Source organism: Melitaea cinxia, chromosome 2 (assembly GCF_905220565.1).
Source record: "Melitaea cinxia chromosome 2, ilMelCinx1.1, whole genome shotgun sequence".
NCBI classification, from domain to species: domain Eukaryota; kingdom Metazoa; phylum Arthropoda; class Insecta; order Lepidoptera; family Nymphalidae; genus Melitaea; species Melitaea cinxia.
This window is the reverse complement of record NC_059395.1, coordinates 9090596-9116017: the sequence shown is the minus strand read 5'-3', so window position 1 is coordinate 9116017 and position 25422 is coordinate 9090596. Positions and strand designations below refer to the sequence as shown.

Sequence of the window (25422 nt, the reverse complement as noted above, 5' to 3'; positions counted from 1 at the left end):
CTTGTGGGTCTCCCTACCGTGCCTCGTAGAGCACGTTAAGCCGTTGGTCCCGGTTGTTATCATGTACACCTGATAGCGATCGTTACTCATAGTAGGGAATATATCCGCCAACCCGCATTGGAGCAGCATGGTGGATTAAACTCTGGTCCTTCTCCTACGTGGGGAAAGAGGCCTATGCCCAGTAGTGGGATATTACAGGCTGAAGCGAAGATACAAAATAGTGTCTTACAAGAATGAGAAATAAGTTACATAAAAAAAAAATTACGAGTCTAAACTAACATTTAAACAATATTTATTAAACAATAAAGGTTCTGTACATCGATCTCGGTCGAATCTTAAAATAACCCTAATTTTGTGTATAATTGAATTTGTCATGAATGATTTTAGGAGAATTTACAGTTTTCAAATATTTTATCAAGGTTATTTTATTTCTTAATCAGCCAAAAAGCTTAAATAAACTAACAAACTCGAATTCTATGTACCTTACACAGAATCTGTAACTAGTTTGTATAGTTCACAATATTTTACAAAAGAACAGTAAAATTCATTGAAGACAATAGATAAAATATGTTACCATTAGATTGCACAGCTACAACCATGTTGCTATTATTGGATGGCAGACTTTGATTAGAACTTTGTGGTTTGAGAGCATTGCTACCCCAACTAGCTGAACCAATGGTACTTTTGCTTGACGTTGACGTAGTAGCTGTTGAGCCGATTGCAGTATTCTAAAAAATTAATTGCCTGATTAAAAGCCTGTAATTTCATAACTTAATAATTAGTTACAATTTCATATATTCTTATTACATAATTGAATAAGACCAAATTAAGAGATTATTAAGAGTTGGCCAAGAAGTCTATTACTTTTTGACGAAAAAAGGTTTTGTGACAGATAATAATTTTAGTTTTCTACATAGTTTTTTATGCGTTTTATAGACTTTAATTAATATTTTTCCAATTTTTTTACCATTTCCAAAAATAAGATTTTTTAAATTTAAAGTTCTTATTAAAAAATATTAATAGATAAAGCTTATTATTTGGTACACGTAGTGTTACGGCCCTAGCCAGTCCAGCAGAGCCTCAGAGGTCGAGCCCATCAGCGACCTCCCGGCGGACTGCCTAGGGTCGGGTACGGAATACCTATGGCGATCAGGATATGCGGCGTGAGCAATCAAATACAAAAATCAAAGAAAACACGAAAGAAATAAATAACTCAGTCAATACACAAGCAGTTACAGTCACAAGCACAGCAACAAATATTTACAGTTACCAAATCGTTGGATATATTCACAGGACTGCGTGCGGTCACGCCAGCAAAGAGTCCAAACCCAAAATTGGGGTTCTCATAAAGCTACACAGAAAATTGCGTTCTGAGCGAACCAAATACAGACAACAATATCAGTAAAAGTACAGCAATTAAAACGGTAGCAGTAAAGTAAGTAAGTAAGCAGTTAATAAACCACGAGGCACGCGCAAAACAATAAGTCCAACAATAGGAACTGGCCGGCCGTCGAGCAGCGATACGGCCACACAGTGCAGAGCGAACGCGAGACTAACTAAGCTAAGCGGCGCGGGCGACGGCGACGGCGGGGGGCCGTGCCACCTGGCGATATCACCGATGAAGCCCATACAGAAAAAAGCGTCGCTAACGCAGCGAAATGGTATTACAAAATCATAAGTAATAAATGGACCGCCTACTAGATGTAAGAAACGACAGAGCCACGGTTAAACTAAACCCTAAGGCAATCGCTCTAAGGCGCGATTTGGCCTAAACAATCCCCCGTCCCGGACAGAATGGCATTATGTCCGCGAGCAAATTGGTAAACGAGACAGAGTCGCGACGGCGCGTTGCAAGACCGAATCTCCGACCAAGACCTCGGCAACCCTGGGCACGCCATCCGATCCATATGATAGCTTAACGATGCGACCGCGGCGCCAGTACAATGGCAAAGCGTTGGGTTCTTTGACCAACACGAGATCTCCAACCTGAGGGGGGTCCGTCTTGTCAGACCACTTAACGCGCTGCTGCAAAAGATGTAGGTACTCCAGGGACCATCGATGCCAAAAACTCTGGGTCATCTGTTGCAGCAGGTCAAATCTACTAAGACGCGAGGACTTTACGTCCTTAAACGGGTATTCAGGCAGGGCGTTAAGTGGCTGGCTAATCAGGAAGTGGCCAGGGGTTAGGACCTCCAAATCATTTGGATCGGACGATAGGGGGCCAAGGGGCCGAGAGTTGAGTACCGCCTCAATCTTGCAGAATACAGTAGCAAGCTCCTCAAAAGTCAGAATAGTTTCGCCAATAACGCGACGGAGATGCGTTTTTGCAACTTTAACTACCGCCTCAAAAATACCGCCCCAGTGCGGGCAGACAGGAGGGTCGAACTTCCACTGGATGCCCCGCTTTGACATCTCTGTACCTAAATAAGTCTTGTTGCTAGACAGGAAGTCCACAACTTCGTTCAGATATCTATCCGTGCCCTTATAATTGGTTCCGCAGTCGGATCGGATCAGATCAGGGACCCCACGGCGAGACACAAAGCGGCTTAGTGTGGCCACAAAGGCCTCAGTGCTGAGGGCACTTACAAGTTCCAGATGAACGGCCTTAGTGGAGAGGCATACGAACACGCACAGGTAGGCTCCATATGAGCACGCGTTACGAAAGCAGGACGACTTGACTAAGACAGGGCCAGCGAAATTAATTCAGCTCTTCCCCTAGGAGCGGGAGGCTCCACGCCTCCGATGCCAAACATTCGACGTGATTCAGAGCTCCAGGGGAGCCCTAGTCTTCCCACCAACCAAATAGAGGCCACACAATGTTGTGAACCCGAGTCCAACAAGGCGCGAGATGTTAGACAGTCGCCCTTCGGGTTGTACACCTGCACTGAGGCTGTCGGCAAAAGGACAGTTTGACAGCTTAAAGGCTCAGTGGAGGTGGCCGTGGTGGGAGATAGGGCGGCAGCTACCTAGTTGAAGCTGCCTCCATCGGACCAGTCCTCGCGCCGGGGGTCCTCGTAGCGGCAGTCAGGTGTCAGGTGACAACTCGACCACCGGCGGCGAGGTAGCGCTAAGCGGAGAGGCCCGGAACTCAGAGGGCCCCGGCCTAGCGGGCCGGGACAGATAAGAGGTCCTAGGGACCTGGTAAGGTCGCCGACTCCGACCAAGGGGGGGAGGGTGGCGCTCCAGTCGCGGCCACTTAGCTAAGGGAGGAGACAGTGGTCTTGACGACAGCTGAGTGGCGGCGAACTCTCTCTCGACCCGCTGAGGAGGGGGGGTGCAGACCCCCCCCCTGGCAGGGTGACCCCCCAACTGCTCAGGGGAATGTCCCCTGTTCAAACCTGGGGCGCAGTGGTTGGTGGGCGAGCGAGAAGCGTCACGCGCCAGAGGGGGCTGACTAGCGCCCCCGCCCGTGGTAGAGGCGCGGTCGGAAGGGGCGCGAGAGGGAGCGCTGCACGGGCCCAGGCACAAGACCTCATGATGAGGACCCGAGCAGTGCGGACAGGGCCGCTGGTGCGGACAGTCCCTTTGTAAGTGCCGCTCCAAACAAGAGAAGCACCAGCGGCGATCGCGAGCTATGTTCCGCCTCGTCTTGGCGTGCTTAGCCCGCAGCTTAGGGCAAGCCGCGGCCCGGTGCTCCGACCCGCGGCAGTAGTTGCAGTTAGTAGGAGGAGGAGGAGCTTCCCTGGCCACTAGGCCGGTATATGTAGGGAGAGGGCGGCGCCCTCCGGAAGGAGCTCCAGCTACCTTCCGCGGTGTCGGCGATGACCTCCCGGGCGGGTTCAGCTCCTCAGATGCCCTGGAGGTGCCAGCAGCGCCCGCCGCGTTTGCGACCTGCCTACACTGTTGCTCTAAAAAGAGCAGCAGGTCTCTAAAAGACGGGATATGATCCGCTCCGTCCCCGCGATACCTCTCCTCAAAATGGTTCCGCAGATCGAGGGGTAGGCGGGACAGTACGAGATGGAGCAACAAAAAAGATCCTTCGGCCCCTTCGTCGACCGGAAGCTCCAGGCGCCTCAGCGAATTGCACGCGACTACGACAGGATTAATAATATCCTGACGTAGCCTCGTTCTGTCAGTCAGTAGCGGGAGATTCAGAAGCTGTCGGGCATATTCGTCAGCCAGTAGCCGGGTGTTTGCGTACCTCCTCTCGAGGAGGTCTCTTGCGATCAAATAGGAGTTGTCGGCCAACTTCAAGTGACCAACGACCGCAAAGGCCTCCCCTTCAAGAGAAGAGAGCAGGTACGCCATTTTTTGACCGAGGGACAAGTCCCCCCGGGCGTGGACCAAGCTATCAAAGAGGCCTATGAAGGCCAGCCACTCACCAATAGCACCCGAGAACTTGGGCAAGTCCAATGTGGGCAACTTACCTAATAGCTCAGCTTGAGCTGGCTTCCGCCGCGGAGACTCCAGTTTCGCCAGACCCTCCATCTGGCTCTCACGCGCCTCATGCGCCAGCTTGCCCCTTGCCTCAACCAAGTCGTCCGTGAAGTCGACGAATTGCTCATAATCCCGACGAGCGGAGTCCTTGACTCCGCTCTCCACATCCGCAGACAGAAGCTCAGTGTATGCGCTCTCGACCAAGGTCAGTCGATCCCGAACCTGATCCGCTCGCTGCGCTAAATTATACACTCGGTCGGCGCGCCCGATCAGTGTGTGGGCATGCGCCGCCCAGCGCAGCTGCTCCTGAATTATCAGCGCAGGTGCCTTGGATTGCTTGTGTGACGGCATCATATACAACGATAAACAAATGCAGTGATATAAATTCCAACAACCAATACAGCAATAAAAAATACAGATACAAATCACAGCAATAATTACAGTAATAACAGTAAGAAAATATAAACAGTAAAAAAAAAATATAAACAGGGATGTGTGTGGCTAAACCTACCCGAAGCTACTCAAAATACAAATACCCTAAACAAATATAACCCCTATCAGTTATACTCACGCAGCTCAAGGCGTGGGAACCACGCTCTGCTACCAAAATGTTACGGCCCTAGCCAGTCCAGCAGAGCCTCAGAGGTCGGGGCCCATCAGCGACCTCCCGGCGGACTGCCTAGGGTCGGGTACGGAATACCTATGGCGATCAGGATATGCGGCGTGAGCAATCAAATACAAAAAAGGGGTTGAAAAATAAGAATGAAATTGCACTTACCTTCGAAGGACAGCTAGGGTCTATTGGGGTCGAAGATCGCCAGGGAGCGTGTGTAGGTCGTGTGGTGTGGTGTGACGTTAAGTGTAAAATAGGTGTCCTGACAGTCCCCGAAAAGGAGGCCCCAGGCCCCCAGACTTCGACAGTGAGTAGACACCCCCAGTCACTCGCCAGCAGACACGTCACAGAATTGATTATAACGAAATAAATAACTCAGTCAATACACAAGCAGTTACAGTCACAAGCACAGCAACAAATATTTACAGTTACCAAATTGTTAGATATAATCACAGGACTGCGTGCGGTCACGCCAGCAAAGAGTCCAAACCCAACATTGGGGTTCTCATAAAGCTACACAGAAAATTGCGTTCTGAGCGAACCAAATACAGACAACAATATCAGTAAAAGTACAGCAATTAAAACGGTAGCAGTAAAGTAAGTAAGTAAGCAGTTAATAAACCACGAGGCACGCGCAAAACAATAAGTCCAACAATAGGAACTGGCCGGCCATCGAGCAGCGATACGGCCACACAGTGCAGAGCGAACGCGAGACTAACTAAGCTAAGCGGCGCGGGCGACGGCGACGGCGGGGGGCCGTACCACCTGGCGATATCACCGATGAAGCCCATACAGAAAAAAGCGTCGCTAACGCAGCGAAATGGTATTACAAAATCATAAGTAATAAATGGACCGCCTACTAGATGTAAGAAACGACAGAGCCACGGTTAAACTAAACCCTAAGGCAATCGCTCTAAGGCGCGATTTGGCCTAAACACGTAGTGAGAAGGAGAGTGTGGACTTAGTGACGCTGTATTTTATGCACCATGTTACTAATTTTGTAGTAAAGCACAATTTATATATTATTTTTCAAAAGAGTAACTGCGAAGTTTCTTGCCAATTTTTCTCTGCAGAATCTACATTCCGAATCGGTGGTAGCTTTACTTTTACAAAAATAATAATTTATTTTTAAGGTTTTAACTTGTAAAATGACGATTCGAAAGTGCTTTTGGGGCCTATTTGAATAAAGCTGTTTTTGATTTTGATTTTGTGTTTACCCTTGCATTGTCATTGTCAAAAAGAAATTTCTTCGTTGAGAAATGGACTTGTTTTTTCCTCAAATTGTTATTTTATCGGTCCAACAAGGTGGCATAATATTCGCCATTGATTGCCCTGAACTTTTTTTTGTATTATTTTTTTTGGTATTAGTTGTAAAGTCAATAGGCCTATAAACACACATTGACATTTTTTTAGGCCAATTAATCTCTGGTGAATTCATGGTAAATCCACGGTTACAAAATGATGTACAATTCGTCCATATTGCAGTTAAACAACACTAATTCAAAGTTTTCAGTTACTGCTTGCTGAGTCTTAATATCTCTTACTAGAAATCTTCATTTGATGGAATGCAGTTAGAAGTCGAACACCCTGATTATAAATAAATATATATTTCAAAAATTTACTTACAGTACAGACCAAATTAGGTAAAGGAAACAATTGCTGTGTTGATTCCGAATTGTGTGGTGTCTCTGACAGGGCCAATAATAATGAGAGCACGGACTCTCTTTGCTTTAATACAAACTGAAAAAACATTATGTTACATTAGGTTTCAATTTATAACATACAAAATATTTGTTAAAAGACATATGAACAAATATTCCGAATAATTATATAGTCGTACAGAATTCTTTAATTTGGCATAAGACTCATTGAATTTATCTGCATCTTTTGCAGACACACGGGCTAAACGTGAATGAATCTTTTGACACAGAAATCTTTCATCTTGTACCGGACGAGATTTTTCACTTGTGGATGATAAATATGAGAGGGCTAGTTCATAAGCTCCATCTGAAAAGTATTTACATGTGTAAATATTTTAATAAAATTAATTTAGATATGTGGAAATTAGACTCCCACCAGCTATAAAATTAAAAATAAAATCTTTTAAAAAATCTTGAATAGTCTTCATTAAAATTATCGTAAATTCATCCCAATAAGGCAATAAATTGACAGATATTGTATTTAAAAAAAGAAGCTCACCAGGATCAAATGCCAATCCTTCGCACAATTTATGAAGTAAGGAAGCAACCGTACTTGCCGATACGTCCATTTAGTTTTTTTTTAACTCAGTTCTATTATTACTAAACAATAGCTAAAAAAACATGGATAGTAAAAAACATGGATAGTAGGAAAATATTTAAAATAGAATTTTGAAAACATAAAATATATTTATGTTAAAACTTACAGTTACATACTTTAGCTTGATTTTGATTTGATTTGATGTTTACAATTTTATTGAAATTGACATTTTTTCTTCTAAATTCTTCCTCTGGGGAAAAACAAAGGTGTTATTCTGTAAAGCCACGTACGAACTGAATGACAATATTAAATAAATAAATAAACCATTTTGAAAGATTTAAGAAGTCTGCTTTTTATACTTTGATATTTAGTCTGGTAAAATATTTATTATATATAATTAATAAAAAAATATTAATATACCAAGATATGTGGTGGGCGGTTACGTTACGACAGTAAAAAATATAGTCAACATTTTATTTTTTCATTTAAAGATATTTAAATGAATTATATTATATTATTATTTGATAAATAATCGTAAAACAGTATATTTATTTTATCTAAGTACAATTTTAATCGGATTAGTTGATTACTATCCGATGATCGGACCGATATTACAACAATGTTGCCGTTAGGACAATCTAGTTTGTGGCTACATCAAAGAAAAAAGTTGCCAGTTTTGTAAATAAATCACTTACGAAATTCCGCTAGAAGTGGCTAATGTGTGCGTTTTCCAATTACAGAGCATAATGTGACTTAGTAGAGCACAATGCTAAATTGTGCTGATGCTTAATTGGAACTTGAATTAGTTTTGAAATACACCTAAAAAAACTACGACGATTACTTTATTATTACTTTACTTTGAATTACTAACTATAATATACTAGCTGTGCCCCGCGGTTTCACACGCCTTAATTGAAAAAAATGCGTATTGCGTATGCACATATGTAAACATTAACAATATTGCGCTCCATTTGACATTTTGACATAAGTAGTATTGACGTTATGCAAAACAAACTAAGCACTACAGCAATAGCAATACGGTCTATTTTCATTCGATCGAACCTAAATTACGGTAAAGATAAACATTCATTCGGGAATCCTCCTGCCATAATGCGGACATTATTGGTGCTGCCTAAAATTAACTATGTATTTTAGTTTGGTAGTATTGGTACCGTATGGTGGTATGTATTAGCCGGTAGACTTTTTATAGTAATAAAAATATGTATGTAGTAAAAATCTAAAAAGCAGTCAGAAGTAGCTAGATTTATTTTGGTGGCTAAAATGGATTGTTTTTTGGCTAAAACCGTTGAAAATCCGCTAGATCTAGCCACAAAATGGCTAAAACGGCAACACTGTATTACAGTTGTATGGTTTTATAATCAATGTCTATTGTCTATGGTGTACACGACCAAAGATTATATTAATAAAATACGGACTTACGGAGTACAAGACACGGAGTCAGGGCTGCCAGATGTACGATTTAAATCGTACTCATACGATTTTTTTGCATTTTTACTCATGTACGATCGCTAGACCAAGATCGTACACAAAATGTACGATTTTTATATTCCTATTACCTGGAAGCATTTTATAATTAAAAAAACGTCATCCACCGGCAAGCATGAATTTAGGAGAACTACCCCAACTACCTAACGCGTGCCTAGATCTTTTAGTTGAATGAAGTCTCTTTGAATAATCACATAAGAGCTGTATTTGTTTGCTTTCTAACAAAACTAATATATATAATATAGATATTTTCTCTTTCGGTATTAATTGCAACTTGAAATAAAAAACAATTTGAAAGTTATAAAAGACTGGCTCAATTTGCTTTAAATTTGTTATGTTTTCCCCACAACAGTGCAGATTGTGAACGAGCATTCAGCGAAGTTTATTTAATCAAAACAAAACTTAGAAACAGTTTATCCAATGATACACGTAAGTGCAAATTATTAGCTAAGCAATCAATTAAGAAGAAACGAAAATTTTACGAAGTTTAACCCAACAAATTCTTTTATTAAAAAATATGACCACAGTAAATTTTGTATTAGTGTGACAAATAGTTTTATTACATTTATTTTCTAAAACTAAACGAATTTTGATAATTTATAATAAAAAATTAGTACTTAGTCTTTAAGGGCTGTACGATACTTTTTATTTCAAAATTTCCTTGGCATACGATTTTTTTTTTTGTAGTTGACGTACGATCACACTTTTTGTGCACCTGGCAGCCCTGCACGGAGTACATACTCTTTGTACACGACATTGACGCCGTATATAAGTGTATAATCTATGATTGACGCTATTGGGCTCAATTGACGCTGAGTTTTAGAAACAGCTATAAAATTAATTTTCTCGTTTACTTGTTTAAAATCAAAGACTGTATCAAAGGACTGTATGATTTTTTCAAACATCACCATGACTATTCTACTAGTGAATTAATATTTGTTTTATTTATGGTTTGATCGTAAATAAATACGCTTAAACATGAGTTTTTCAATAGACGAAGTAAATTTTCTTGTGTATCGATACTTGCAAGAATCTGGTATGTATTTACTTTCTGACACTAATTGAGATGCTGACATGTAATAATTTTGTTGCTGTATTTAAGTTTAATGGTTTGTTTTTTTCAGGGTTTCACCATTCTGCTTATACATTTGGTATAGAGTCTCATATTTCTCAAAGTAATATAAACGGAGCTCTTGTGCCACCGGCCGCTTTATTAAATATATTGCAAAAGGGTCTTCAATATACTGAAGCAGAAATAACTATAGGAGAAGATGGTGAGATCATTATTACCACTTTCTCATAGTATAGTTATATTACAGTTCATTGTATTGAACTTTTTCATATTCCTATGATAATAAACTTGATGCTTTTTAATAATTATTTGGAATTTGCTAATCTTAGACAAATTTTATTAATAAAAACTAATAACTTTTCGATTAGGAACAGAAACTCGTCTCACAGAGAGCTTGAGCCTAATTGATGCAGTCACTCCTGATATAGTTGCTGCTCGACAGAATGCTCACAATGCCCAAAAACAAGCAAATAAAGAACCAGGTTCTGGAGGGGAACAAAACGGTGTTGATGTAAGTGAACCAATAAAAGCTTTGTTTACAGTGTTTTAAAAAGATTTATTTAAACACTATTCTTAGGCTATTCATAAAATATTTCATACTGAATTTTTCCTGTTTGGATCCCTCTCTCCCCCATTGTCTTGTTAATTCACACTTTCAGCAACCCCCAACTATATTACGTCACAAGCTAGCTCCTTATAATCATAATGTCACCATAAAAAAGATTGAGAACGTGAAGTGCGTGTCAAATTTTTAGAATCCTTGTCACATCTCATCATGCTTAACAAAGTCCCCTTATTTGCTAACTAATTTTCTTACAACCCCTTAGGAATACCTATAAAATAATAAAATTAATTTAATTTATAACCTAAGAACCCGTGAGGGCCAGACCTTACGCCTTTAAATACCTGGTATCTGCCAAAGAAACCATGAGTTAACTTCATATTTGGCCATTGCTTCAACCTGTATTGGGAACATCCGCTGAGAAACTATCAGCTTTTATAAAATGACGAAAGTCTGGCCCTTCTGGGCTCTCGGTCTATTATATATATTATAATAATTATAATATACGTAAATTACAAAGAAAAAAAGTACAATTATTGTATATTCTATTTTTTTGGAAAAGTCTTATTTAGTAAACTAATATGGCATTCTTCGACCACATGCAATAGAGTAATATTGTAAGTTTAGTAAATGACACAAAGAGCAAATGAATAAACAATATTAATAAGCCGTAGACGAAAGTAAAATTAATTTTATGTTCTAATATTTAATGATACCATATTGCTAAAATTATTCAAACCTGATAATATGTTCAATATTTTTGCTAAGAATTTGTGAAAGTACAGAATTAAGAAAAAAAAAAAAAACGAGCATCTGTATAAAAGACAACAAATTTATAACCCGATAGGGGGGTCTGTGTCTAGAAAAAAAAAAGTCTACCCTTTTAGTATTATTGTCACATTATTTGTATTTACAATGAATAAAAAACCTTGCGCCGGTGACACACTCTCTCTAACATCTAAACAAAAGGACTAATAACATTGTTTTTCACTAAGCTCTCATTGGGTAATCTTAAGTCTCATCCTACACAAAGTCCCACAAAATTTTCCTGTGAACTACAGTAAACTTTTATGCCAGTGCTATGTGCTATACTTATACAGGGTGTGGCGTAAATAGTGGTCCACCGTTAAGGATTCGATAAACCAGGTAATTTACTATAACATATTACAATTTTATCCATTTTTACCCAAAGGTTCCGGAAATATTTTTATTTTTTATTTTTTTACGATATTTGTACCCCTTGTTACAAATTTGGTTGTAGTTTTAACAAATACCATTATTTTTTCATTTTGATTACTGGTAATTACTGCTGAACACTAGAGCTATCGTTAAATAACACGTTTTTAATGTAAATTTAAGGCTTTTGAAGAAAAAAATTGGTTTTACTCTACTTTAAACCCAAATTTTTAACATATCATGCTAATTCAAGAGCGATTTTTGTAAAAAAAATGTACTAAGCTGTCAGTGCCCATTCATTTAAAAATATGCCTACTAAATACCAATCTCAAAATGGTATCACAATAGCAGATCCTTTTGTTTAACAGAAAGATATCCAATTTTAATTGAAGAAAGGAAGATTTTCATTAAAATACATTTTAAAATTTAGTTGCGTTAATACTTATGATTTTTGTAAAAAAAGTAACTACACTGTCAGTGCCTATTCATTTTAAAATATTCCTACTAATAACAGATTTTAAAACGATTTGCCATCCCATTAATAAAAAAAATTATTGCAATTTTAATTGAAAAAGACTTAAAATAAAAATAAAAAATTACTACTGTTACAGAGTGATCTTGGCCTAACTTGTAAATTAGAACAAGGCATTAAAAAATAATTGTGTTTGCTCACAAACGAAAAAAAAAACCGACTTCAATTACATCGACGAGTAATATCTACGTTGATCTACGTTGATCGACGAAAAAATAGTCAAGTAACTATGCGTTATACAAAGATTACTCAAAAAGTAGTTATCAGATTTCAACAAAATTTATATGTGACCACATGATAATCGATTAAATTAAAAATTATCAAAATCGGTACATCCAGTAAAAAGTTATTGCGGATTTTCGAGAGTTTCCCTCGATTTCTCTGAGATCCCATCATCAGATCCTAGTTTTCTTATCATGGTACCAAACTAGGGATATCCCCTTTCCAACAAAAAAATAATTATCAAAATCGGTACATCCAGTAGAAAGTTATGCGGTATAATACACCGTAGGTCGACGAAAAAAGCGTCAAGTAAAAACGGATTATTAGATATAGCTCGAAAAGTAGTTGTTAGATCTCAAATAAATTTAAATGGGCCCAATTGACACACACCACCTTTCGATTAAAAAAAATTCTCGAAATCGGTCCACACGGTCAAAGGTTCTGATGTAACATACATAAAAAAAAATACAGTCGAATTGAGAACCTCCTCCTTTTTTGGAAGTCGGTTAAAAACAAGTCATACTGTCATCGTTTATTATTATTCTTTGACATGATTACAAACACTGTATATTCGACGTTGCAGAGCATGTATAGCTGCGAATGGGGGCATTTCGAGCATTTAGTGTAATTTTTAGAGTGTTTGTAATCATCGCAAAGAATAATAATCAACGATGACAGTATGACTTATTTTTTTTAATGCCTTGTTCTAATTTACAAGTTAGGCCAAGATCACTCTGTAACAGTAGTAATTTTTTATTTTTATTTTAAGTCTTTTTCAATTAAAATTGCAATAATTTTTTTTATTAATGGGATGGCAAATCGTTTTAAAATCTGTTATTAGTAGGAATATTTTAAAATGAATAGGCACTGACAGTGTAGTTACTTTTTTTACAAAAATCATAAGTATTAACGCAACTAAATTTTAAAATGTATTTTAATGAAAATCTTCCTTTCTTCAATTAAAATTGGATATCTTTCTGTTAAACAAAAGGATCTGCTATTGTGATACCATTTTGAGATTGGTATTTAGTAGGCATATTTTTAAATGAATGGGCACTGACAGCTTAGTACATTTTTTTTACAAAAATCGCTCTTGAATTAGCATGATATGTTAAAAATTTGGGTTTAAAGTAGAGTAAAACCAATTTTTTTCTTCAAAAGCTTTAAATTTACATTAAAAACGTGTTATTTAACGATAGCTCTAGTGTTCAGCAGTAATTACCAGTAATCAAAATGAGAAAATAATGGTATTTGTTAAAACTACAACCAAATTTGTAACAAGGGGTATAAATATCGTAAAAAAATAAAAAATAAAAATATTTCCGGAACCTTTGGGTAAAAATGGATAAAATTGTAATATGTTATAGTAAATTACCTGGTTTATCGAATCCTTAACGGTGGACCACTATTTACGCCACACCCTGTATATTAGAGATAGCGTTAAAAATGTTTAGGGTGAAATTGATATTCAAAAATATTCATAATATAAAATAAAAACCTTTACAATGAACACTTTACTATAAAATATTGACTTTTGTAATATTTTGTAAGCATTTTTGCGTTCAACATAAAAAGAAAAAAAACAATATGTAAAACTTAATAACAAATCGCTGTACGGTAACATTGCTTTGTAATCTATTCAATTATAATTCGTGAAAATTTAAAATATAGGTAAAGAACATGGCCTATTTTATCGCTCATTCACTTATACTCATTCACCTCTAAAAATATTATGACCACATCCCTATTTGCCTTTTAAAAAAAGATATTGAAATGTCATATTCAAAAATATTAGTTATCTGTACTCTCGGAATTCGTATTTTAGTAGTTTTTATGTGTAAAATGATAAATTGATATTTGTTTTTAGTGAAATTAATAGTAAATGGAGTTTTACAAATGTCTATAAGCTGATTTGTAGTAAAAGTGAGTGATAAATGCGAAAAAAACGTGAATTATGTATTGACCAGAGTTTGTTTACTAAATAAGACAGTTCCAAAAAAATAGACTATTTTAAATCATGATATTTATTACTTGTAGAATATCAATCTTCAGGGCACTACTTGTACCGCACCCACTACTACAGGTGGGGCTGCTACACCCAGTGCCCCTGAAAACATGGATGTAGACCAATCAATTGAAATACCTGCTAGCAAAGCAACTGTTCTTAGGGGACATGAATCAGAAGTATTCATATGTGCATGGAACCCTAGTACAGACCTTCTAGCTAGTGGTTCTGGAGACAGCACAGCTAGGTAAATAATTGTTTGTTAAAATTAAAGTTTTTATAAATAATTACGAAACCTCAAATCATGCATATTGTTTCTAGAATATGGGATATGTCAGATAATCCTGCCACAACTCCTAATCAGCTTGTATTAAGGCATTGCATTCAGAAAGGAGGAGCTGAAGTTCCCAGTAACAAGGATGTGACATCATTAGATTGGAATGTATGTTACTTTTTCTTATTTTTATTGTATTAAAGTGAAAACTTCTTTAGCGGCGTTGTGCACTTTTTTTGTGATGGGTAAAAAATGTTAAACTCGCGTCAGGACATGTGACCTGGCTGTGTGAACTTGGTACCGAACTTTGGAAAAAATGAATTTGTTTGGATTCATTTAAGAAATATTGGTTAGTAGTTGATAGTAGTAACAATATTTTTTTTAACCGACTTAGACTTTTAACCGAAAAAATGAGGTGGTTACTCAATTCTACCGTACGTTGTCTTGCCGCTAAACGCTATTTAAAAATAGGGGTTGGTGGTAGAAGGGTGAAAATTTAGGGTTGTATGTATTTTTCAACGCCAAATCATAATAAAATAAGAAATAAATAATTTATCTAAAAATTAAAAAAAGTTTGGGGTGGACTACCCTTAACATTTGGGGGGATGAAAAATAGATTTTGTTCGATTCTCAGACCTACCCCACTATGCACACAAAATTTCATGGGAATCGATCAAACCGTTTCGGGGGAGTTTAACTACAAACACCGCGACACAAGAATTTTATATATTAGATATATTAGATTATTTATATATTAAATATATAAAATTCTCGTGTCACAATGTTAGTAATCGCATATCGGGTAGGTCTAAGAATTAGCCAAAATCTATTTTTCATACCCTTAAGTTATAAGGGGGGTTTAAGGGTGATAATAACATATATGGCAAAACAACGTTGCTGGGTCAGCTCGTATATATATTATATATATTTGTTATGTATGTTCAGGGAGAACTTCGTCGTTTATGAACCGATTTTGATAATTCTTTTCTTGGTGGAAAGAAGATATCCGAAGTGTGGTACCATGATAAGGAAACCAGGATCTGATGATGGGATCCCAGAGAACTCGAGAGAAACCCTCGAAAATCGCAGTGACGACTAGTGCGTTTGTTAATTTTTTTCGTCTACTTACGTTGTATTACTTGTCGATGTAATTGAAGTCGGTTTTTTTCGTTTGCGAGCAAACACAATTATTGTAGTTGTGCAAAAAAAATTTTTTTTCGGCACCAACTAAAATCGCATCTTCCCACATTTATTATTACTTCTTTGTAGATTATATTATATTATATTTTGTTATATATTTTGCTGTATTATATTTTATTATATTATGTATGTATACTTTACCGAAACTTTTGTAATGCACTATTAAAAAAGGTAAAAAATAATTATGAAAAAAATGAAATAAGTAACGCTAAAAATGATAATAAAAAGTTGTGGAAATTAATAAAGAATAGTTTAAATAGTTCAAACAGAAACAGTAATTCATCTATTGAGTTGTTAAATATTTCGGATTCGTCTTTAAAGTCACTAAACGAAATTAACGACTATTTCTTTACAGTTGGTAAAACATTAGCAGAAAAATCCTACATTCGCCAAAATAAACAAAATAACTGTTCATCATCGGTGCGGAATGATGAATCGCGATTAAGTTCTTTTGTTTTCTTTTGTTTTGCTAGACACTACTCAGGATGTAATAAGTCATTGTATAGGTAGCTTGAAAAATTCTGCCACTGTTGGTTGGGATGGTATTTCTAACATATTTATCAAGGAACACAAAGAGTTTTTAATTCCGCCATTAACACATATTTTTATTTTTGTTTGGATATGGGAATTTTTCCCACAATTCTTAAAAAGTCGGAGATACACCCGATTCACAAAAGTGGAGACAAAAAAACGCTTCAGCCTGTAATATCACAGCTGGGCATAGGCCTCTTCCCCCATGTAGGAGAAGGATCAGAGCTTAATCCACCACGCTGCTCCAATGCGGGTTGGCGGATATATTCCCTACTACGAGTAACGATCGCTATCAGGTGAACATGATAACAACCAGGACCGACGGCTTAACGTGCTCTCCGAGGCACGGTGGGGACCCACAAGGACTGCACAAACACCCAGACCACGGCAAACACCTGTATGCCCAATACAAATGTTTGTTACGTGCGGGGATCGAACCCGCATCCGCAAGCGCAACAGGTATAATCCATGGCTGTGACCGTTGTGCGAACGCGGCGTCTATAACTATCAACTACAGCAAAAAATAATTGTGTTTGCTCGCAAATGAAAAAAAACCGACTTCAATTACATCGACAAGTAATACAACGTAGGTCGACGAAAAAATTGTCAAGCAACTACGCGTTATCAAAGATTACTCAAAAAGTAGTTATCAGATCTCGATAAAATTTATATGTGGCCACATGATAAACATCAGCTTTCGATTAAATTAAAAATTATCAAAATCGGTATACCCAGTAAAAAGTTATTGCGGATTTTCGAGAGTCCCTCGATTTCTCTGGGATCCCATCATCAGATCCTGGTTTCCTTATCATGGTACCAAACTAGGGATATCCCCTTTCCAACAAAAAAAGAATTATCAAAATCGGTACATCTAGTAGATAGTTATGCGGTATAATACAACGTAGGTCGACGAAAAAAGCGTCAAGTAAAAACGCATTATTAGATATAACTCGAAAAGTAGTTGTTAGATCTCAAATAAATTTAAATGGGACCAATTGACACACACCACCTTTCGATTAAATTGTCGAAATCGGTCCACCTGGTCAAAAGTTCTGATGTAACATACATAAAAAAAAAATTAAAAAAAATACAGTCGAATTGAGAACCTCCTCCTTTTTTGGAAGTCGGTTAAAAAGTACAAACAAACCGGTTGTTACCGGTTGTACACTATCGCTCGGCGGCAGCAACTTCTCGGAAATAGACTCGGATCAGTCGCTTGACCGATCCGCATATTGTATGAGGACGAGCAGCCTGTGTTCGTAAGCAAATCTCTGAAGCAACACGACTAATAACATTTGTAATTTTTGAAGTTTAAAAAAGGTAACGACATCTTTTAATAAATTTAACGTGGCAGATCTCTTTTTGCAGCAAAAAAAGAACAATTTTTGCATTTTTGAAGGACGGTAATTCAATCGCGCAACTAGATTTAGTCTAGTCATCAGTGCGGCTGCAACTAGTTTTATTGTACGCGTAGGACCATTCGGACTAATACCTTGACAGAGGGGAATCCCTGTGCAGGGCTACTCCTCTCAGCGCAAAGCAACACGCTCTATGGATTTTGGTGCAGAAGCGAGTATTTTAGCTACTAAATTACTCGCTACTAGATTTCAAAATACTACCATTATGCGAACAAGCATTTAAAAGAAACCAAAAAATTTAATTTGTTTTCAAAGTCAGGTGCCAAGTTCACACAGCCACGTGACCTGATTGAAAATTCGTAAGACGGGGCGAGAGTAGACCGCCAGCGCGGCGTAGGAGAGGAAGTATCTCCCTCTCTTTCTACCGTGCGGCGAAAATGTATGCCTGCGCCTCCTGTTTAGTTTAGGCATCGCAGGGCGCTTGCGCGAATGTTTGTGTGTAATATAAATTGTCGTGTTTATGTACGATATCGCAATAAAAGAATATTGTATTTTACCACATAGATGATAGTACTTATATACTGATAATTAAAGCAATTCATGCAAAATTATTCCCTAACCATTCCAAAATATCAAAAATGCACAACATTAATATTCGAGTTTTCATTTCTGCCGGCACTCCCTCCCCAACTCGTTGTTTTTTGTCTATTATTTTATGTTTTTAACCGACTTTTAAAGAGGGAGGAGCTTTTCAAATAAACGACCAATTTCGATGATTCTTTTTTCTAGTGCGATGGAAATCTTCTAGCAACTGGATCATATGATGGTTATGCTCGTATATGGACCACAGATGGCACATTAGCATCGACTTTAGGTCAACATAAAGGACCTATATTTGCTTTGAAGTGGAACAAGCGAGGAAATTATATCTTGAGTGCAGGGGTATGTTTTTTTGATTACACTATTGGTATGGTATGGTATGGTTAACACGGGCTGGTTTCCGCAACTCGACGACTTTGCGCCTATTTTGCGTGTGATTGTGTTGATTACACTATTAATATTATCGTAAAACATTTCTGTTACCAAGTTTTCGTTATTTGTTATGTTGATTTTAGGTTGATAAAACAACAATTATCTGGGATGCAGCATCTGGACAATGTACACAGCAATTCTCCTTCCACGCCGCACCTGCACTTGATGTTGATTGGCAAACAAATACAGCATTTGCATCATGTTCTACAGATCAGTGTATTCATGTCTGCAGACTTCATGTTGACAAACCTATAAAAAGTTTCCAGGGCCACACAGTAAGAATAATTAGTATTTTTTTTATTACCAAACATTACTGTTGTCACCCTGTAATTATTATTTTTTGTTTTTAGAATGAAGTAAATGCAATAAAATGGGACCCACAAGGGCAACTGCTTGCATCATGTTCAGATGATATGACGCTTAAAATATGGTCGATGAAACAGGACACTTGCGTTCACGATTTGAAAGCCCACTCCAAGGAAATATATACCATAAAATGGTCTCCAACTGGACCAGGCACACAGAATCCTAATATGAATTTGATACTCGCTAGTGCATCTTTCGATTCAACTGTACGCTTATGGGATGTCGAGAGAGGAGTGTGTATTCATACACTTACAAAACACACAGAACCAGTTTACAGTGTTGCATTTTCTCCCGATGGCAAGTTTTTAGCGAGTGGTTCATTTGATAAATGTGTACACATTTGGTCAACTCAAACTGGTGGCCTTGTTCATTCTTACAAGGGTACAGGAGGTATCTTCGAAGTGTGTTGGAATTCTAGAGGTACAAAAGTAGGAGCAAGTGCAAGTGATGGAAGTGTTTTTGTCTTAGACTTGCGCAAATTATAAGATATGTAATTTTTATGTGTAATAGAAAGCAATATTGAGACAAAACAACTGATTATATATTCTGTCACATAAATTTATTACTTTTTTTACTGAAAATTGTTTTAGTCTTAATTATTTTTAATAGCAATATAAAAATTAAAAAAGTTATTGCTAAATAGCCTGGTTTTAATTTCTTTATATCTTCTACTAGCCGACCTGGTGAACTTCGTACCGCCCTTTTTTTCTTGAATATAATAATAATATAATAAATATTAATAATACAACACAAAATGTGAAAACTAAACCAAGGTCTGTACGCATAACTACGCGTCTGCCGGACATTAACCGTGTACGTTTACAAAGAAACGCTCTGATACACTCCAGACACCAGACATACGTAAGGCAGCCATTGGCTATAGTACTGATTCAAACTATCCGCGACGTTTCCGCGAAATTCTACCCACCGAATACGAACCGTTTAGTTGAGGGTAGGTTATAACTTCGTTTCCTATTATTAGCACCGTTCAGCGTATTGTTAAGTTTTCGGTTTGACATAAATTAACAAAAATTCTACGATAGTATCAGGCAAGGTTTTTGCGTTAGTCCCCGGCGTAGCTGATACTTGAGCTGAGCGTCTAGCCTCCAATGCACCTAATCGGTCCCATACAGCTCCAAGTTGCTGCCCTATATTGGGCGGCGGCAGTGTGCGTGGTGTGCGCTCCCTGTGGCGTTTTCCTTTTCTACCCGCGTGTGGCATTTTTGATTATTTACACAAATAGGAGTCAGACAATGTCTCCAGCGGACTGGCAATACGTCGTCCGATCCCACTATGAATTTATATACCTTTTAACTTTAAAAAAATAAAAACGAACGATAATCACAACAATAACTTTTAATCAACGAATAAACAAAATCGAACAAAAATTAGATAGAGTCTATATTTGTAAAATGACATAACAAATTAACATTGACAAGTTGAAGTTTCATTTTCAAATTCTACATTCTGTCACGCCTTTTTAAAGTACTTAGTATTATTCTTTAAATAAAGTTTTGCTTTATAAAGCCACTTATCAGAACCTTTTTCAATAGTTCAAAATATATTTTAAGTATGAATCCTAAAAGCCCAGAAGCAAGATGTCGTGACGACAAACCTTTCGAGGGACTAAAGATGTCGAATTCAGATATATTAGACAGTTTAAACAGTCGTAGTCCTTGCCCACGTTGTGGAAAGTCTCGAATGTATTTTTGCTATACATGTTATATCCCAGTGTCTCACTTAGAAGGGCGGATTCCCAGATGTACAGTAAGCATAATAACTTGAAATAATTGATGTTTTTTTTTTTAAAGTGGAATTTATATGTGTCATGACTATATGCTATTTATTTATTTTTAGTTACCAATAAAAGTTGACATAATTAAACACAAGCGTGAAATTGATGGTAAAAGTACTTCAGCTCATGCCGCAGTGTTGGCTCCTGGTGATGTGAATATTTATACCTATCCTGAAATTCCTGAATATGCTTTAGATGGAAGAACAGTCTTATTATATCCAGGAACAGAAGCTTGTTCTGTTAAAGAGTTGTTTACGGGTAAAAGCAATTCCAATTCTTACATTGACCGTGTATTAGCTCAATTACCTTCAGGATACAATGTGGGTACCTTAATGACTAAAGTATTCAATAGTGATAATAACATCAATGAAATATATCACACTGAAAAATTTCCAATCGATAGACTAATATTAATTGATAGTACTTGGAATCAGAGTCGAGGAATATTTGCCGACAAAAGACTACACAAAATTCCTAAAATCGTTTTACAAAATAGAATATCTCAATTTTGGCGGCACCAAAAAGGTAGCCCCAGGTGGTATCTGTCAACTGTGGAAGCATTGCATCAATTACTGTTAGAATTACATATCTGTGCTTGGGGACGAAGTAAACACTATGAGAATGAACTCGCTAAACATTATCCCATTCATAAAGAAGAAAATCATACATTTTGCAAACCATATGATGGTCAGTATGACAATCTTCTGTATTTTTTTAAATACATGTATGAAAAATTACATACACTTTATAAACATGATGACTTATTAGCTTACAAAAGGCCAATGGAAGTATAAAAACTTAAGTATACATTGAATACTGTGATTGTTGTATGTAAATCTTTTATGAATATTTTGTTTTCATTTTATTTAAAAATATATTAATAAATAAATAAACAGTTTTTTTTTTACATTTACCATAAACTCAAAAAAAAAAAACTTATTGGGCGTGTTCCACTAAATGCCCTCGCATGGATTGGAGTAAAATGTTAATTCAGTATGCATTCTCGTAGTGGAACGCACTGATTATTTTCCGATAAAAAAATATTAAAATATTAATAATTTATTAGTGAGTTATTATAGCTCATTAATTCTCTCGGGTGCCATCTGCGCGTGTCATGCGCAGTCGATATGTATAAATAAAAATATTTAATACTGCCATTTTCAAGCCAAAAGTGGATTTCATTTTTGGGTGCTGGCGTTGTAGCACCCAATTTAGATTTTGATTTTTCTCAAAAACGAGGACACGCGCTAACAAATGTTATTGATCCCTTTTTTCATAAATTTTAACGCGCAAACGATTAAGTAAAACTAAATTATCATAAATTATAAATTCATAATTCTGGGTGCCAACTTCATGAATCTTTTTACCGCCTAAGTCGGATTTATCCGACAAAAATTTGGGGCTTATTCCGCCTGAGTCAGATTTATCCGACACAAAACCCTGTGTATTATATATTCAATTTCTGTTGCCATTATCCTTCCCCCTTGAATATTTATTTTATTTCAACGGTTGAAAATTTCAACTGTCTACCTATCGCCGTTCTTAAGATACTGCCTAGTGACAGACAGACGCACAGACGGACGGACAGACAGCGAAGTCTTAGTAATAGGCTTACCCATTGGGTACGACACCCTAAAAAAATATCCTTCTTACCTCAACAAACACATACGTCTTACTCTTTGTTTTGCAATTAAAATACCATATATCTAAACATTATATATATATATATATATATATATATATATATTTGAAATATAAAGGCTAAAAGTGATGTTTCGCTAAATTTTCTAGTTATAATTCTGATACAGTTTACTGAGAAGATATCACGTAATATACGCCAAATTTCCGTTTACGTCGATTCAAGAATATATACTGTTGAGAGAAGACTGATGGCCTGATGACGTCTCCCGCCCCGTCTATGTAAAACAGCTCGCTCAGCGCTGCTGGTTCTACCACTCCGACGACGTTCTAAGCCGAGGTGCGATCTCGTTAGGAGACAACCTTAGGACGAACGTTTCCCCCCCGAGCCCTGAAGGGCTCACATCTTCCTTCGCAGCCGGTGTCTATAGTATCCGGCCCCTCAGCAGTGACGCTGTAAAGGCCAACGGTAAAATCCAACAGACCACAAAATGGCCAACAGTAGCAAACATTTCGAAAAAAAAAAAAAATTTTCTGCCTCTGTTTTGTCGGTTTGCGGTCTCATATAATGGTTGTCTTAGTGTAGCGTTACTCTGTTTAATTTTTGTTCGATTTTGTTTATTCGTTGATTAAAAGTTATTGTTGTGATTATCATTCGGTTTTTTTTTAAGTTATAAGGTATATCTAGCCGACTAAGTCTTATATAGGTGTATGGCTTTATAAATAAAGAATAAAAAAAGTTAGATAAATTCAGAAATGGGATCGGACGACGTATTGCCAGTTCGCTGGAGACATTGTCTCCTTTTTGTGTAAATTATCAAAAATGCCATCCGCGGGTAGAAAAGGAAAATGCCACAGGGAGCGCACACCGCCGCTGCCTAATATAAGGCAGCAACTCGGAGCTATTTTTGAACGATAAGGTGCATTGGAGGCTAGACGCTCAGTTCAAGTATCGGCTACGCCGAGGACTTTGAATTATAGTTATTTTTTATTTTATTTTTCCAGTTCGTCACGTTAAAAATTTAATTTTTCCTTAGATTTTTTTTTTAACGCACGATATGGAGAGTGGATCATTGTGACTGAAGGATCGATGAAATTTCTTAAGATTTAACCAGACGACACGGGAAGGAGATCTGGGATTAAAAGACTCACAGAACTTAGCCTTGTCTTTTCTTTTTGCGAAATATTCTTTTAATTTTAACGTTAATACTTTGATATTTGATGAAATTTTCATTGGACATAGATAGCGTGTATGACTGTTTTGCTTGTTCTCATTTCTCATCCCAACAAGGGGAAGGTGGATAAAGGAATGTTTTATTGCTTTTCTTTTTAAAATTACAGTTGGTAGATGAGATGATTGTATGTTAAAAAAGTTCTTAGCATAAAAAGATATTTCCATCATCTCTAAAATCAGATAGGATATCCAAAATGTTATCAACCGATGCAGATTAAGCAAGACGTTGAGGAAAAAGATAGACTTTGCATTCTGATCAGGGACACTCTTCTCGTCGGCGATCCATCATTGAGAATGCAAAGGTTGGCATCATCATTAGATACCAACACCGTATGTTGGAACGCAGTACATCGTAGGGTGTTTTGGATACGTCTATCAAACTCGAGCTCTGTCGTATTAGGGTGAGGCAAACGAGCGTAATTTTATGAGTTATCAGTCACGTAATTTCAGTTGCGCAATATCTGCTGGTTTTATACAAAAGTGTAAGTCGACACACAACTCATTTTGCGTTGCCGTGAGGCACGATCTCGACTTTTGTATGAAACCGAATGCAGCAGAAATTACGAGACTGAAAACTCAAAAAATTACGCTCGTTTGGCCTCACCCTTAGTGTCAGTTACAATGCAACCTAAGTACCTAAATTTATCTACGTCTTTGTAGACTGCGTCCCCTACCAAAAGATTCTTACATGGTACACGAATGTTTTCGAAGCGCTTTATGTGGAGGTATTCGGTTTTCTCTTTATTTATCCTAAGGCCGATCCTAGCTGCCTCCAGGTCCAGGACTCTCACCATATTATTGGCCTCTTATTCATTTTGTGTAAGCAGTACCAGGTCATCGGCGTATCCTATCACCTTATGTTGTCCATTTAGCTAGAAAGAGCCCACGCTAGAAACTGCCATGATTTTTCGTATAACATGCTCAAGGGTCAGATTAAACAACACAGGTAACAGAGCATCTCCTTGTTTAAACCCAGTTACGATGTCGAATTCTTCTGTCAAGTTGTTATCCACTCGGACCCTTATTCTCCTCACACTAGTGGTCATTCGAATCATCCGAACCAACTTGTTCGGAATGTAAAAATAAATAAATCTCGATATATAAAAGTACTAAGCATGTATTGGTAGGAGATAAGAACGAATTCACCCATCTGCTTAATGGATGAAAATTATTTTATATTAATTTTAGTATTATATTTAAATCAAAATTCAACTTTATTTAAAAATGTACCAAAGAGTTTAAAGAGTAAATTACAAAATACCTACCGTCAGTTTGGAACCTGTAAAAAATACGAATACTTGGGTTGTCTATTATTTTCCTAGCATAAGTACTGGGTGGGCAGGTATATACAGGTATATTATATATTTGCCGTGTGGCCGAGTAGAAAACCCCCTGTTTTCTCGTGGGGTCCTAAAAGGCGACCGAAGGATAAACCTGGCTCAAAATCATCAGAGTCCTGGAGAAGGAAAACTTCATTTGTAACCCGGAATGGGGTCTCCATCAAGCATTCGTAGCATAGCTCTTAAATGCGAAAGACTCCTGGGGGGAGGTGGGGGTGGCGCAGAGCTTAGGCAACTCTGCGTTTTCCTGAAGAGTGTCCTAGGCGACACAGTGTCTGTCTGACACTGTCTAAATCGTCTGCAATAGACGGACTATGGTCAATGATGATCTATATTGTTCTAGACTTCTAG

At 37.4% G+C, this 25422-nt stretch overlaps 3 protein-coding genes across 3 annotated transcripts in view; 2 read left to right on the top strand and 1 right to left on the bottom strand.

Moving 5' to 3' along the window:
* The window catches only part of LOC123664277 (gamma-tubulin complex component 3 homolog), a 29531-nt gene extending 22272 nt beyond the window's left edge, over window positions 1-7259 (bottom strand). The window contains exons 1-4 of the mRNA XM_045598871.1: window positions 7190-7259; window positions 6831-6997; window positions 6617-6730; window positions 575-728 (exon numbers count right to left, since the gene is read on the bottom strand). Of these exons, the coding sequence (XP_045454827.1) occupies window positions 575-728; window positions 6617-6730; window positions 6831-6997; window positions 7190-7259 (505 nt within the window). The remainder of the gene's footprint in view (window positions 1-574; window positions 729-6616; window positions 6731-6830; window positions 6998-7189) is intronic.
* Window positions 7260-9527: 2268 nt separating this feature from the next.
* LOC123660313 (F-box-like/WD repeat-containing protein TBL1X) lies at window positions 9528-19622 on the top strand. Its single transcript, XM_045595418.1, has 8 exons — window positions 9528-9770; window positions 9859-10008; window positions 10175-10311; window positions 14351-14550; window positions 14625-14745; window positions 18456-18608; window positions 18782-18973; window positions 19049-19622. Exons 1-8 carry the CDS (start codon window positions 9713-9715, stop codon window positions 19547-19549), a joined length of 1512 nt encoding a protein of 503 aa, XP_045451374.1. The 5' UTR covers window positions 9528-9712; the 3' UTR covers window positions 19550-19622.
* An 876-nt stretch (window positions 19623-20498) lies between these two features.
* On the top strand, window positions 20499-21752 carry LOC123660302 (tRNA-uridine aminocarboxypropyltransferase 1). Its single transcript, XM_045595408.1, has 2 exons — window positions 20499-20831; window positions 20922-21752. The coding sequence occupies exons 1-2, from the start codon at window positions 20637-20639 to the stop codon at window positions 21651-21653; spliced, it is 927 nt and encodes a 308-aa protein (XP_045451364.1). The 5' UTR covers window positions 20499-20636; the 3' UTR covers window positions 21654-21752.
* The last annotated feature ends 3670 nt before the right edge of the window (window positions 21753-25422 follow it).

Excerpts from the sequence above, each read along its gene's own strand:
- LOC123660313 (XM_045595418.1), top strand. The coding sequence starts at position 9,713 with ATGAGTTTTTCAATAGACGAAGTAAATTTTCTTGTGTATCGATACTTG. Across the intron at positions 9,771-9,858 it reads TCGATACTTGCAAGAATCTG|GGTTTCACCATTCTGCTTAT; the intron begins GTATGTATTTAC and ends TGTTTTTTTCAG. Across the intron at positions 18,974-19,048 it reads AAAGTTTCCAGGGCCACACA|AATGAAGTAAATGCAATAAA; the intron begins GTAAGAATAATT and ends TTTTGTTTTTAG.
- LOC123660302 (XM_045595408.1), top strand. The coding sequence starts at position 20,637 with ATGAATCCTAAAAGCCCAGAAGCAAGATGTCGTGACGACAAACCTTTC. Across the intron at positions 20,832-20,921 it reads GGCGGATTCCCAGATGTACA|TTACCAATAAAAGTTGACAT; the intron begins GTAAGCATAATA and ends ATTTATTTTTAG.